The sequence below is a fragment of the Gadus macrocephalus genome, chromosome 23 (assembly GCF_031168955.1).
Source record: "Gadus macrocephalus chromosome 23, ASM3116895v1".
Classification (NCBI taxonomy): Eukaryota; Metazoa; Chordata; class Actinopteri; order Gadiformes; family Gadidae; genus Gadus; species Gadus macrocephalus.
The window spans coordinates 1,963,937-1,980,140 of record NC_082404.1 but is presented as its reverse complement, the minus strand read 5'-3'; the positions used below and the strand labels follow the sequence as shown (position 1 = coordinate 1,980,140).

Genomic DNA, 16,204 nt, shown 5'->3' with positions numbered 1-16,204 from the left:
GCACTGGACCAGGACCCAGACCAGGAACAGGACTCCAACCCGGACCAGGACCAGGACCAGGACTCCGACCCAGGACCAGGACCAGGACTCTGACCCGGACCAGGACCAGGACCAGGACCAGGACTTCGACCCGGACCAGGGCCAGGACCAGGACTCCGACCCGGATCAGGGCCAGGAAAAGAAACCAGAACCAGGACCAGGATCCGGACTCCGACCAGGACCAGGGTGACATGGAGGCAGATCATGTGGGACTCGATTTGTCAAGTCAAATCAGCAGATTCCCCCTTACTTTAGAGGATCAGTTCAACATTCCTTGGATAGAGGAATTAGTGATTACAACAAGATAAATTGTAATTACTAATCTAGAGAAATGGTCAAATTAAAATAATTCACAAAATGCTAAATTATCGGCCGAAATGCCAGCACATAGAGGAAGCAACAGGGAGCGGAATGAGGGCTGCTCTAGAACACATTTACTCTCATTCAGCTCTGCCGTTTCTCTCCTACTGGACTTCAAGAACCAGCGGCCCTCACACCTGGACCAGGCCTTCAGCGTACACACAGGTACACACAGGTAAACACCTACAAACACACATACCTACATACACACATAAAACACATGTATTTGACACACTACATTTCAATGCACTTTGTAGTGTTAAGCAGACAGACAGAATTCAGAGACCGGTCATTGAGGTGCCAGGAGGGGTTAGGTAGCTTGCTCCAGGATGCCACACGGGTAGGCTGCTAAAACTTGAAGGTTACAACTCTCTAACCACTAACCAGAAACAAGGCAGGAGGTATGAAAACTCTTCCAAGGTTGTAAGCTCTGGTTCCCTTTAATGCCTCCTCAACATCTCACTGGCTACACTGTTGGGGGGGGGGGAGAGTGAGAGAGAGAGACTGAGACTGAGGGTGAGAGTGAGAGTGAGAGTGAGAGTGAGAGTGAGAGTGAGAGAGAGAGAGATCCACAAGAAGGTAATCTTCTTGCGCCATGTGACCGACAACTCCAAGAATCCCAGATCGACATCCCCTGATTCAGCCTACAGAAAGAGGGGGTTAGGGAGGAGAGGCGGGGGGGCTGTGGAATTGTTTTGAAACTCAATTTTGTGGTGGGGGGAGGGAGGATATCAGTGACGGATCTCCTGGGGGTTTGGTTCAAACCCCACACAGAGGTCTCACTGAACAGCTGCCCTCCCATCAGTAACTCTAACAAACATGGAGGAGACCCAATGGAATGTGGCTTAGAGAGGAACGCTGAGAGGGCATCAATCAACCAATCAGGGGCCAGATTGAGGCGGCTGGTTTCCCCTGAGTCAGGACTGGGAGTCTGAGACCAGCTGTCAGGGGGGGTCACGGCGATCCAAAGACCAGAGACCCCCGACCTCCCTCACTGATGACACAGATGCACATCCCAGGACGCGACTCTCTCTCAGACACCAGAGAGGGTCAGACGGATCGGGCTTTGTGGTCTTAAACATCAGGACCACTAGTGTACCGCATGGAGGGGGGATGGGTGGAGGAGAGGAGAGGAGGGGAAGGAGAGGAGAGGAGGGAGGGGAGGGGAGAGGAGGGAGAGTAGGAGAGGAGGGTAAGGAAGGGGTTAGAGGAGTGGGAGAGGGGAGGATGGGTGGAGGAGAAGAGAAGAGGGGAAGGAGAGGAGGGAAGGGAGGGGAGGAAAGGAGGGGAAGGGAGGGTATGGAGAAGAGGGAGAGGGGGGAATGAGTGGAGGAGGAGAGGAGGGGAAAGGGGGGATGGGTGGACGAGGGAGAGGAGGAGAAAGGGGGGGGGGTGAGTGGAGGAGAGGGAGAGGAGGGGAAGGGGAGAACACGTTTGAAGGACGGCTCACTAAACGTTTCCTGGCACTGGGCCTCGGGCCTCCTGGGAGCAGCACGTAGGGTCAGAGGCCACTGGGGTCTGACCCACTGGAAAGAGGGGCGGGGGGGTCTGGGATAAGCCCGGTAATGAGAAGCAGAGGTGGACCTCGCTCTGTCCCTAAGCTGCTGATGAAGGCCATGCGGAGAGCAGTTAAGCCCCCACCCTGTTTGTGAACTCCAGCCCAGCAGCAAGGGGCCCCCTCTGGTCTGACTCCCCCTCTGGTCTGACTCCCCCTCTGGTCTGAGGGCCCTTCTGGTCTGACTCCCCCTCTGGTCTGACTCCCCCTCTGGTCTGACTCCCCCTCTGGTCTGACTGCCCCTCTGGTCTGACTGCCCCTCTGGTCTGACTGCCCCTCTGGTCTGACTGCCCCTCTGGTCTGACTGCCCCTCTGGTCTGACTCCCCCTCTGGTCTGACTCCCCCTCTGGTCTGACTCCCCCTCTGGTCTGACTCCCCCTCTGGTCTGACTCCCCCTCTGGTCTGACTCCCCCTCTGGTCTGAGGGCCCTTCCGTTCTGCGGGCCACGAACTCTGAACCTGTTATTGGGTGTATACTTCACAGGGGCGTGTTGTTGAGAAACACAAGACCTCCTCTGTAAGTATTCTGCATTCTGTACTCTAATTCAAAAGTCTCTAAGAAGTGTGTGTGCGTGTGCATTCTTACCAAGAGCTCGTCCATACTGGTCTGGCATTTCTCCAGGTTAATGCGTTTTATGGCCACCTTCTCCTTGCGAGGTAAACAGTACGCTGCCTGCACCACAGCCGTGGCCCCGCTGCCTGCAACACACAACCAGAGTCAACATGGGGGCCAAAACATATTTACTTTAGTGGTTTGAAACACACCTTCATGCGCAGTGTAGTAAAGCGCTGACTTCTTCTTTGTATTTACATTCTATTCTGAATCTAAAAGACGATAGGACTTTCTTGTCCAACACTATTGGCTCGGGTTTGGCAGTGAACAGATTCACGCGTTTCCTCTACAGTCTGCGTGGGTTTTTGGGTCAGAGCTCCGTGCCCTGCAGGGACCCAGCCGGACTCCAGAGAACCCCCCAGAGGAGGAGGGGGGGGGGGGGGGGGGGGGGGGGCAGACCCCTCAGGGTACCTACTGGGTGAGGAGGTGGGGTGAGGAGTGGGGGGGGGGCATAACCCCCCAGAGGACCTACTGGGTGAGGAGGTGGGAGAGGGGGGGCAGATGTGTTGGCTCGCTGAGGTCATGCAAGGACTTCCTGTTAATGCTAGGGGAACCAAAAACGTGTGATTGTTTACTCAAAACTCGCACCACCACCCCCACACTTCCACCTCCTCCACCTCCTCTAGCTCCTCCACCATCTCCCCCTACACTCTGCCTTTCCCCGCCCGGGCCTGTGGTCTGACCCAGGTATCTACAAAGTCCTCATTGTTCAGGGTCTGGATGGATCCAGGTGTACTGAGGTCGAGGACAGCATCATGGGTCTGTACAGAGAAACGGCCATTGAAAGATCTTGCTTTGGTTTTTAATTAAAATCCAACCCCACAATGTCCCCAAAGGACACAGTGACTTTCAGACGTTTTGAATCCTCTGCCCTACGGTGTCAGGTTGTATCTAGAAACTGTACCTTCCCCAAGACCTAGTACAAGTAAAAAGCACTACGCTATCTAATAATACAAATATAACATCCCCTCATAAATAGGAAAGACAGCAGACACAAAGCCACACATACAGTACATAGCCCATCTATAGCCCTCGGGCTATATATGCTATAGATGTTTCAGAGCTGAAGTAACATCTCACAGCAGCATGACATCCATTCTGTAATGCTCTGACCACAGCCCACCAACACTCCACTACCCCCCCCCCCACTACCCAACCACCACACTATGGGATGGGGACAGGGATGGAGGACTGAACAATTGCTCACACACACACACACACACACACACACACACACACACACACACACACACACACACACACACACACACACACACACACACACACACACACACACACACACACACACACACACACACACACACCTTTAATTACTGTTAGTTAATTACCGTTTAATGACATATTATTGAGTAATGTCATGTGGTGATACTGGTTTAGCAGTCAGACTGAACAACAGCCCATGGCATTAAAATGTGGGTGAGACATCAGGGCAGAGCAAGTCTGTTATTTAGGTCTGTATAAATCAGAAGATATATCTGGTAGTTATTCGGGATCCATAAACATGTTGAGATCACGCACACTTCAGAATCAGCAGTGGCGAGATCATGGTGTGTGTGTGTGTGTGTGTGTGTGTGTGTGTGTGTGTGTGTGTGTGTGTGTGTGTGTGTGTGTGTGTGTGTGTGTGTGTGTGTGTGAGTGTGAGAGTGTGTGAGTTAGTGTGTGAATGTGTTAGTGTGAGTGTGTGCGTGTGTGTGTGTGTGTTTGCGTGTGTAGGGGGGGGGCTCAGAAGGTACCGGAATAGTAGTTAGGTCAAGGGTCATATACATCGGGGAACACGGAGCCCCAGAATGAGTTCCATGTGGAGGCAGAGAACGTTCAGAGGAAGGTGAAGATACCGCTGGTCTGACCTTGATGGAATATACAGACATGAGATCTAGGAGTTCTCAGGGAATATTTGATTAGAGCTTTGGCCCTCAACGAGTGTCAAGTGAAATATGTTAAGTTGATTAATTTATCTATATATATAATAACACACTGGGGACTACAGCATCGAACACTCTGGTTATGTCAGAGAACTTTTTACAAGCAGAGAACTTTCAAGTCTAAAGAGGAGATCAACCAGGAATTCTAGTTGATATGTTAACACACTCCAACAAACTATGAAGCCTTGCATTGTCACATCGACCAATGGGTCCCTCAGAGACACTAGGCTCTCCCTAGCCTCCATGCCCCCAACAGGCATGCCCTGCATCAGGGAGGACCAGAAATTGAACCAAAAAAGTAAAATACAAAGCAGCAGGGCCCCCAAAGCAAGCGTTACCGTGGGCCTTCCCTTTGAAGTAACCTCCATCTAATCAACCAGTGGCCATGACACGCCACACAATGGCTGTATACCAAGCAGCCCCGCCCAACACCCCTCTACCAGGGAGCCCTGGCAAACAGCCCTCTCCCTCTGCCACGCCTGTCAGGGAGCTCGGGCTCTGGGTGGCCTCCATGGATCAACAGCCACCCTCCTGGAGCCTCTCCCACCCCGAGAAGGAGAGGCAAGGGGCTGAGTAGGGGTCAGACACCCCTGGACTTAGGGGTCAACCACCCCTGAACTTAGAGGTTAACAACCCCTGGAACTTAGGGGTTGGACACCCCTGGAACTAAGGGGGTTAGAGACCCCTGGAACTAAGGGGGTTAGACACCCCTGGAACTAAGGGGGTTAGACACCCCTGGAACTTATGGGTTGGACACCCCTGGAACTAAGGGGGTTAGACACCCCTGGAACTAAGGGGGTTAGACACCCCTGGAATTTAGGGGTTAGACACCCATGGAATGACACCCCTGGAATTTAGGGGTTAGATCTACCGTTTTGTTCACTATCAGATTAGTTGAATAGTCTGGATTTATATTGACCAACTAAACTGCAGTTGGTTTGTTACTAAGCAGATACAAGTAATTAAGGAAGAGAGAGGGAGGATGTTTTGTACCTGACCGTTTGGATTCTGGCCTCCATTGAGCCCGCTCATTTCAGTATCAAGTCTTGTTTTTCTGGAGGTCAGATGAGCACTTCTGTGATGGAATGCACAGAAGAATAGACTTTTACTTTTTGAATCTCCAAATTTCCAACTCAGACGGCGAGAAGGAGCCTATATTCTGACTGGGGTTAAAGATCCCATGCCAAAATCACATTTTTCCTATTGTTTGTTAAATAACATAGGTCAGAATAATTTTGTGACCTGTGGTAAGTTTGAAATCTATGCAGTTTTTCTGCTGTATGCAATAGCCAATGAAAGGAAAAAGCCAGAGAAAATTAGCCAATCTGGATAAGGTGACACTGCTACGCAGCGTTGTCAAATTCATGGACCTGCTCACTTGGTTGGTTCGAACCACCAACAGAAATTCTGAAGGAGTCGAGATTGAGTTAGTGCTAATACATGTACGTAGCTGAATAACAGGCTAGTTACAGAATTTTGAATGCAATGGCAGAACGACATCGAACCTGTGTGTTATGCCAAAGCAAAAGGTCCACATTGCATCTCCTGCCAAAGCCTAATTTTTTATTTCAAATGCTGTGTTTGGGGCCCACTAATAGATATTAAAGCATCCATAAAGTAGCATGCCATGGGACCTTTAAAATAACATTTTCCAAAATAGAATCAATAGATCAAAGTGGACTAACGATTAATTTAGAATATGTATATATCCAAATCAATCAATTTGTAGTTTATTCAAACATGTCCTTAATGAGCAGGCTGCCTACAGCTAGACTGAGAACATGAGTGTTCAAACCCAGGACCTCTGGGCAGGGCTACCACTCCACTACCATCCCCTATCATTCTCTGCTCTCTGTTAAGTTCAGGATGGAAGAGCTGGGAACCCAGATCCATCCACTCCTCAGCTCTCATCACGAGGTTGGCTAACGATAAGATGGAGTTCTTCTCCCGGCTGCGCTGCATCATTTCTAAATCCCTTAAACCAACGCTAAATAACACTCCCTTTGCCTTAGGAGGCCTACTTCTAGTCCATAATAACTCCAAGAGCCGTTATGGGAATTTAAAGAAGAATAAACACTCTTCCACGAGAGAAGAGCCCCATTCATCTGCTACTGCGCTGTCTTGTAAGCGTTATGAGAACCTCCTGGGGAACCTGAAACCCACGTTCAAAACCACACTACCACTATCTACCTTAGCTCCCAGGGCTCCCCCCTGCCATTACTAACTTGTGAGAATTGTTTTTTTCTCTAAATAGCTAGGATTAATTAATTAAACTTTCTATGAACATATTTGATTGGACCTGGTCCTAGGTGGTCCACTTCGGGTCCCAGCCTTGTTGATTGTCAGCCTAGATATATATTGTTGTTGTTAGAAGTACTGACATTAAAATTAAACAAGTCAATCATCTGTGGAACAGGCAGGGCTCGAAAAACTCCAGCTAATGATTTCCAGAGCCACCGAGTTGCATTGGACAGTAAGTACGTCAATCAAACGGTCGTACTGCACTCCCCCTCCCCCGCGCATGATTGCGCGTCCAGGTACTTGGAATGGGTGGAGTCAGTGTCAGCGTTGAAGGAGAGGGGGTAGGACCATTTGAGTTGTGTATTTTCAAAATCTGCTGGCGTTTCGCAAATCCCATACCCAACCTTTAACTTAACAGCAATGTGTCAAACCATAAAATGTCCATATTGTATGATATTGTTTTAAAAGATTGTAACCCTATGCTGGAAACATGTCTCCCTCAAATTTTGGAAAGCCATAATAACCCAGGTTAGAGTCAGAGTAAGGACCCTCTCATCTGATTGACTGACCAAGAATGCCCACCAATGACCAAGGTCTATTTGGTACAGCACCGGGAATCAGAGGCTGGGAATCAGTCAGGGACTCTTCCAGAAAACAAAGATACATGACTTAGAATGAGCTGCAACAACAAGGCCCTCCACGGGGAGCAGGCCAATGTCCTGACTCACAGCGATAGGACCAATGGGCCCCGGCCTCTCTGTGGTGGTCAGAACGGCCCGTCGCTGGATGCCGTCCTGCCACTAAGCCTTTAGTTATTACACCTCCTTGCATATCGCGCCCACATTCCAAACCTTATTCCAAAGCACGACCAGAAATGTTACACACGTCTCACAATCCCCCCCCTTGGCCGGCGGGTTTCTTAGTGAGCGCCATTCCTCCCGTGGCTGAACACGGGGCCAGGGGCCAGGGGCCCTGGGCTGGTGTTGCAGTGGAAAGACAGAACTAGAGTGTTTCCAGGGTTTTCTGTCAAATATGAGCCAATCACCACTAGGGAGGAGAGAGTGGGAAGGACCATGTCCCAACTAAAGCTCCTTCACCAGGGAACTTTCTAAAACAATAGTTTGCGGGGAGCATTCTGTTAAAAATGCAGGGCCATCCTCACAATCCCCCCTCCATCCACCCCTCACCACCACCAGCTATAAGCCATGGCAAATACCAGCCATGACTTCCTGGTCAAAACAGTAGAAATGAGAGGGATTATTCCAGTTCACACCGTATCACACCGAGATTCTAAGGTCTTCTTTTTAATTTGACTTAACTTCTCATGAATATGATTCCACCCTCTTGATGTCTGCGACTGCTTACATTGATAAACATACATTAGCCTAAATGGAAATCAAAATGAACAGTAAAAAAAAAAGATATGTCATCTATCATGTCAGGGATGATGTATCGAACACCGGTCATTATCGGGAAAATAAGCCCACACAGGGCGAAAAGGACAACGACGCGCAGGGGAGGCGTCTTGCTTCGCCCTAAAGGCGCTTATTTTCGATAATGACCGGCGACGTTCTATACAATTGAGATTGATACATTTCAACAGCCAGTATCCATATAATCCCCAGCAATGCCCTCAGGGAGGGACAATAGTACCTTGAGCAAAGAAAGGTTTACAATTGAGCCAGTGGCTGGGTTCAAATATGTCCAAAGGAAGCTCTCGCCATTGGCCTTGAAGCTTAGAACTTGTTGCCTCGCAATTTCTTTAAACAGACTCTATTGAGTTGAGGAACAGGAGACGTTGGACAGGAAGGGGAAACATGAAGAAGGTCTAGATGACCAGAAGACAGTCCATGGTTATGACAGCTTATGACATCCTATGACTGGTTTTGGCCAGTTATGATGACACATACTAAATTAAAGTGGCGACGACAGAGAGTGTAGTCAGATACAGGGGACAGAGAGATACAGGAGACAGAGAGATATAGGAGACAGAGAGGGACAAAGAGAGACAAACTGAACATCATTTGCCATTGAGAATCAAGAGTGAGACATTGAGGATGATTTCTTGTTTGAAGAGACCCTTAGAGAAAACGTCTGTCTCTCTACACAAACACAGTGGCTGGACTGTAGCTTCGGTCTGCATTTCCAATGAGTGAAACACATTTGTACATTTCCAAATGTATCCCAGCGGTTAATAGTACAATTCAAAAGGGAACAGACTTTGAGTTAAGGAGACTTTTGGTGGTGTGCATTAAAGTACCTGCACAGGAACGGAATCTGAACTCAACAGTTAGGTGTTGAACAGTTAAAATGCTACCAAACTAGTTGCTAAAGGAGAGGAACAGTATCTGTTGTGTGCATGCTGAAAAGAAGGGCGTTATCCAATGAGGTTCCCCCAAAGATTACAAAAACCGAGGGGAGATGTGAAGCACAGGTAAGCTAAATACAACTCCTGTACAAATATACACAATGGTGTGCAGAAAGTGTTTTGTATAAAGGCTCAGCACCAACCCCGAGGGCAACACAACAGTTAGCACATTATAGGCTTCTGCAGCTACTTCTCAGTAAAGAAAATTACCATATTTTCCTATGATTCATGTCATCTTTGTTTCACCTATGAATCGAGTATTGGTTTACATAATAGGCTTATGCATTAAAAAACGCGCTTGACCAAAGCCCAAAAGATGCAGGGCAAATACTTTAAATAGGCCTACTCCTAATGTCAAAAGCAGGGAGATTTGCTAAAATAACAACCCGGGACCAATCCGAGACCAACCAAGCCACCCAGGAACAACGAGGACCCGAAACGAACCAGGACCACCGAGGACCCGGGACCACCCAGTACCCGGGAAGACCTAGGACAACCTAGGACCCGGGACAACCCAGGATCTGAGACCAACCAGGACCCAGGAAGTGCCAGGACCCGGGACAACCCAGGACCCAAGAGCTCCCAGGACCGGATCCCCTTGGGGAACACTGGATGAAGTTGCTCTATTCGATTCGTAAATGAAGTACCCATTGAAAGCTCTGGGTTTCTATGACTTTGTATAAGTTTTACATTTTCAACAATAAATTAAAAAAAAAAAAGAATTTCAGGCAGAAAAGGCACATTCTCTCAGGGTAAAATTATTAAACCCACGGGTTGAACGAATATTCAAATTCACAGCCCAAACTGGTATCTCAGCCCGGGTGAAGGTTTATGCCTTCCCTAAGGACCGTCCCCTGTCTCAGCCCGGGTGAAGGGGTCTGCCTCTCCCCAGGACTGTCCCCTGTCTCAGCCCGGGTAAAGGAATCTGCCTCTCCCCAGGACCGTCCCCAGAGTCACATCGGGTGAGGGGGTCTGCCTCTCCCCAGGACCGTCCCCAGACTCAGCCTAGGTGAAGGGGTATGCCTCTCACTATGAACCCTGTCTCACCCCGCCTTTCTGTGGGAAATCCACACAGCTCACTGAAGAACACAACTACCGCAATGCTTATGACACACATTTGATAACATCTAGTGAAGCTACCGGCTAGGCTCACCTACCGATAACCTCCTGGAGCTCATAGTCGTCTTTGTTGATGGACCAGGGCTGGGAGCTCAGGTCCTCCGACATGACTCAAGGTCTTCTGAGCCGCGTTGGTTGGGAAGGAAAGATGCTCGGTCCAAAAACTGGATGGGAAGATAGTTCAAAGTAATTCCAGCCGGTTAGAGGGCGACACTTCCCTTCCTCACGATCCTGCAGCAGCAGCACTCCTGTCATCCCCAAGTCTGACACACGCCGACCGCCCCGCCCACCGCATTCCTCCGGCAGGACGTGGGTTCACCCGGCGGCCATGTTGGGTGTTCCTACCTAAATACTGAATGTGGGCTCACCCGGCGGCCTTGTTGGGTGTTCCTAATATTTATATTGGCCGTTTCTCAATTCGCGTACTTGTGCGTGCTCGTGTGCTCGTGGACTCGTGAAACGTCATCAGTCGTTGCCCGAGCACTGTTCCAATTCGAAGCACGCATCAAGCGAGTACTGTCGTAAAACCCGGAAGTGTTCTTGATGCGTGCTCGATCTCGCCGTTTCACCGAGCATGCATCGGAGGTGGCTCAGGGCTGTTTCCCAATGTCAAGGAAGCATGCTCAACGAGTAGGGTCCGACTGTGTCCTGCAAGACGGGGGCGTGTATTTTGAGGAGGCGTGTCTTGTAAGGAGGGCGTGTATTTAGTCGGCCCTGATTGGTCACGACGGCGTCTGGCGTCACACATAGCCTTCCCTATCGTATGCATAAGTATTGTCTGTAAACAATACAAGTGGAATAGAGTGGCGAAGTCACGCCCCTTCCGGTAGGGCTCATGGGACCTATGAGATCGAAAAATATGAATGGGTGTCAATGGAGAGAAAATAATTATTTTCTGGTCCCGGTCTTTATATGCCCTGGATTACACATATGTTGTTTGTGGATTTAAAGGATAATTTTTCATGCAAAGAGTTCGACCGTTTATTGTGCAATTGTTCAGATAAAGGCTGTAGAGAAAACACAACGAGAAAGACTACACGGCTCGTATGTGACGTCACGCTCCCTGCGACTGGCGTGGAGAAGACCGACAATCTTCCCATCGGCATAACTGAAACTCTGCACGTGCCCCGATTTATAATGGTTTTCACCTCTTTCGATGCTTTTATCCTCCCCTTGGAAAAAACGGTGAAGTGGGGCAGAGAGATCGCCATCTCTGTGCCGAGTTCCAAGGGCGGGTGTGGTGACGTATATCATATGCGTCGAGAGCAGCGAAGAGCTGTAGTTCACAAAGCGGCCTCACATAAAACCTAAAATTATCAAACTTCTTCACGAACATTTTTAGTTTTCTTTGCATGAAAAATTATCCTTTAAATCCACAAACAACATATGTGTAATCCAGGGCATATAAAGACTGGGACCAGAAAATAATTATTTTCTCTCCATTGACACCCATTCATATTTTTCGATCTCATAGGTCCCATGAGCCCTACCGGAAGGGGCGTGACTTCGCCACTCTATAGGGGCGAAAATGTACAATTCTAAGGCTTGTATCCTTTAAGTAACTTTACTTTGTACCTCTGTAAAGCCAAGTATATGCATTTGACATCACAGTTATCAGTAAATTCAAATTCGGTTTCTCTTCATTACTCTTTGGTCAGCCTGACATTTTCAGAGTAAATTCCAATCAATATTTTTGTGAATATTAAGAGCCAGAATTTAAATGACACCGCCCATGAGCAAAATATTACACTAACTTTTCAACTCCACTGTTACAGTAAATTGACTCCCTCCCATAGCCTACAAACACCAGGCAATATCTGGACTTACAGAAGTTAACTGAAATATTGAAACCCCATTTTGTGTACCTATGGTGTGGCAGGCTGTGTAGCTGTATGGCAAAGATAACTACGTTTTGTAGGTTTTGACAAAAACGGAACAGCTTCGTAACAGAAGAGTTAACGATGTTGTTGCTCAACAAGACAACTGCTGGTGCTCCAATAAAGTTGCTTACAAATAAACTCCAACATCAGAGTAAGGAAGGACGGGGGAAACTTCAGTGGAAATCCCATTGTCATTGTGACACCGTACTCGACAGTACAAGGAAAAATATTTCGCTATTTTTTACCCGTCTCTGTGCTACGTTGGAAAATTACTCCCCGATTTCAGTAGGAAATCACAATCCTACGTATTACGTCATCACGCTGAGATTGGTCAGTCACAATCCTACGTATTACGTCATCACACTGAGATTGGTCAGTCGTAGTATAGGCGTGTATTTCACACGAGGGGCGTGTCTTTGTACACGGGGCGTGTCTTGGCAGGAGGACGCAGGACGCAGTCGGACCCTATTGTGCTCAACGGCCGCCCTTTTAAGGACGCTACGTCATAGAACGCCGACAAGCACTGTTCCAATGTTGAGGACACTCGAAAGCCGCGCCATTTTTGCGTCCTTTGCTTTTGAGAATTCCGAGATTTTTCAAGGATGCATCGCTGCATCCTAGACGAGCCAAAAATACCCACAATCCTCTGCGTTCACTGGGCGGGTTCTTGAAAATGGCAGCGAAGTACACGTTCAAATGAAGTGAAGTTATATTAGTTTTCAGAAATATTTTGTGCCGTATTGCTTTTTATAGATTCATCATGTTAATGCAAATAATCAAGCCTAAAGACCTGTGCCACTTTTCAAACGTTTTTGCAACTTAATGATACGTTGCTATATTTTGCATGGACGTAGCTGGTGTTAAACACCACTGTCACCAATGTCAATTTACTCGCTCACAAGATTACATTATTTATGTATACCTATTTATGTTTGTGTTGAATCGTTTTTTTAGGGTCAGCCCAGCAAACGGAGGCTTTTGTGCGCCGGGTGGCGCGCAAACATTTGTTCACCGGTGGAAGGGATAGTGCCACTATCCAATGTTGTAAAATTAATGCACAACCGATCATTTGCAATGTTTGTAATTTTTAATGAACGTATATAATTGTATTTTATAGGATATACTTATGTGTTCAAACCACTGGTAGATTGTAGGCACATATGAGTGAATGAATCAGATCAGTTAAATAATATATCCAAATAAATACATGTTTATCATCTCTTTCTTTGTCTTTCCCCCCCTGCATAATAGTAATCAAACGTACTGTAAATGTGATGCATGAATTAAGTTCTCAGACAATTTCACTTAGTTTTATAAAAATTGAATGGATATTCCTTTTAATAAAGACGATTCTATCAACGGCAACAAAGCTTTTGTGACTTCCCCAAAGAGGCTCCATGCGAAGGAGACATGACCGCATTCATAACAGACAAAAGTCAAATAAATATCGATCAGCTTGATTGCTGCCATGTTTTATTCATAAGCGCACGTGTTTACAAGCGGACACGCAGTATTAAAAAGCGGAAGCGGAAGCGCTTCCACACTACCAAGTCGTTCCAAAGTCTGAACGTTACGCTAAGAAGCACTCGAGCTAGCACTCTAGTCTCATCTCCATAGGACGCGACTAGCAAGGTCGCGTCCTAGCAAGGCTGTAGCCTTCACTTTGGGAAACAGCCACTGTGTGCTTGCAATCGCTATAAATCCCAGGATGCATTTCGCACTCGCAGCAGTACGATGGCGGACAATATGGAGAAGACGCACAACTGTAGCTTAAGTTACTCTTAACTTATATATATATTTATATAATATAATAATAATAATAATAATATAAGATAATATATAAATAAATATATATAAAGTCGTGTGCCAACTCACACCTCCGGCGGAGCTTTTCTGGCATTCCTGTGGAGGTTGGGGGCATTGAGCCGGAGTGGGCGGTGTTCAAAGCCTCCATTGCTGAAGCTGCGGTGGCTAGCTGTGGCCTCAGGGTCTTAGGCTCCTCAAGGGGCGGTAACCCTCGGACACCGTGGTGGACTACGGTGGTCAGGGAAGCCGTCCGACTGAAGAAGGAGGCCTTCCGGGATATGATATCCTGGAGGACTCCTGACTCGGTTGCAGGGTACCGACAGGCTCGAAGGGCTGCAGCGGCTGCCGTGTCGGAGGCTAAGCAGCGGGTGTGGGAGAAGTTCGGAGAGGCCATGGAGAAGGACTTTCGGTCGGCACCAAAGTGTTTCTGGAAGACTATCCGGCACCTCAGGAGGGGGAAACGGGGAACCATCCAAGCTGTGTACAGTAAGGATGGGACTCTGTTGACCTCAACTGAGGAGGTCGTCGGACGTTGGAAGGAACACTTTGAGGAACTCCTGAATCCGAATAACACGCCTCTATGTTGGAGGCAGAGCTCGAGGTTGATGGTGTTTTGTCGTCAATTTCCCTGGTGGAGGTCACTGAGGTAGTCAAACATCTCCGCAGTGGCAAAGCCCCAGGGATTGATGAGATCCAGCCAGAAATGCTAAAGGCTCTGGGTGTTGAGGGGCTGTCATGGTTGACACGCCTATTCAACATCGCGTGGGAGTCGGGTACAGTGCCAAAGGAGTGACAAACCGGGGTGGTGGTTCCCCTGTTCAAAAAGGGGGACCAGAGAGTGTGTGCCAATTACCGGGGTATCACACTTCTCAGCCTCCCTGGTAAAGTCTACTCCAAGGTGCTGGAAAGGAGGGTTCGGCCGATCGTCGAACCTCAGATTGAAGAGGAACAATGCGTTTTTTGCCCTACGGACCAGCTCTTCACTCTCACAAGGATCCTGGAGGGGGCCTGTGAGTATGCCCATCCGGTCTACATGTGTTTTGTGGATCTGGAGAAGGCGTATGACCGGGTCCCCCGGGAGAAACTTTGGGAGGTGCTGCGGGAGTATGGGGTAAGGGGGTCTCTCCTCAGGGCCATCCAATCTCTGTACTCCCAAAGCGAGAGCTGTGTTTGCGTCCTCGGCAGCCAGTCAGTTTCGTTCTCAGTGGGTGCTGGTCTCCGCCTTGTCACCAATCCTGTTTGTGATATACATGGACAGGATATCGAGGCGTAGTCGTGGTGGGGAGGGGTTGCAGTTCGGTGGTCTGTGGATCTCGTCACTGCTTTTTGCAGATGATGTGGTCCTCATTGGATCATCGGCCTGTGACCTTCAGCACTCACTGGATCGGCTGGCGGCCGAGTGTGAAGCGGCTGGGATGAGGATCAGCACCGCTAAATCTGAGGCCATGACTCAGATTGCTTACTCCGGGTAGGAAATGAGTCCTTAGCCCAAGTGAAGGAGTTCAAGTACCTCGGGGTCTTGTTCGCGAGTGAGGGTACTATGGAGCGTGAGATTGGCCGGAGAATCGGAGCAGCGGGGGCGGTCCTCAACTATGGTCCTCAACTATGGTCATGAGGGTTGGGTGATGACCGAAAGGACGAGATCGCGGGTACAAGCGGCCGAGATGAGTTTTCTCAGAAGGGTGGCTGGCGTCTCCCTTAGGGATAGGGTGAGAAGCTCAGCCATCCGTGAGGAACTCGGATTAGAGCCGCTGCTCCTTTACTTAGAAAGGAGTCAGCTGAGGTGGTTCGGGCATCTGGCCCCACTCGGGGGGAGAGGACGCTTGACCACTGCTATTATACCATCAGGAACGCATACCACGCGGTTTCCCGTGCTGCGTTGGGTAAATCTGACCACGACATGGTCCACCTGATCCCATCCTACAGGCAGAGGCTAAAAATGTCAAAACCTGTAGTCAAGACGTACAGTATATGGAATAGCGAGGCTAAGGAAAGAACCAGCGCATGGTTAGAGCGAGCTGACTGCGATATGGGCTATGTGGAGTGGGCGGGGGCTGAGGCTGGTAACAACTTGGATGCATACACCGATACTGTGACGTCATTCGTCAGCTACTGTGAGGAAGCGTGTGTTCCAACTCGAACCAGGGTTAGTTATAATAATGACAAACCCTGGTTCACTGCCCAACTCAGAAGACTGAGGTCGGAGAAGGAGGATGCCTGGCGGAGGGGAGATAAGAGCAGGTTTAGAGACGCCAGGTATAAGTTTGAGGCAGCTGTCAGG

At 48.7% G+C, this 16,204-nt stretch overlaps 1 protein-coding gene across 2 annotated transcripts in view; it reads right to left on the bottom strand.

Moving 5' to 3' along the window:
* Positions 1–10,523, bottom strand: part of oxsr1b (oxidative stress responsive kinase 1b) — a 48,546-nt gene extending 38,023 nt beyond the window's left edge. Inside the window, exons 1-2 of one of the 2 annotated variants that reach the window (XM_060045446.1) lie at positions 10,276–10,523; positions 2,540–2,652 (exon numbers count right to left, since the gene is read on the bottom strand). In XM_060045446.1, the coding sequence (XP_059901429.1) occupies positions 2,540–2,652; positions 10,276–10,345 (183 nt within the window). In that variant the 5' untranslated portion in view covers positions 10,346–10,523. The remainder of the gene's footprint in view (positions 1–2,539; positions 2,653–10,275) is intronic. The other variant, XM_060045445.1, reaches the window with a different exon arrangement.
* Between the last annotated feature and the right edge of the window lie 5,681 nt (positions 10,524–16,204).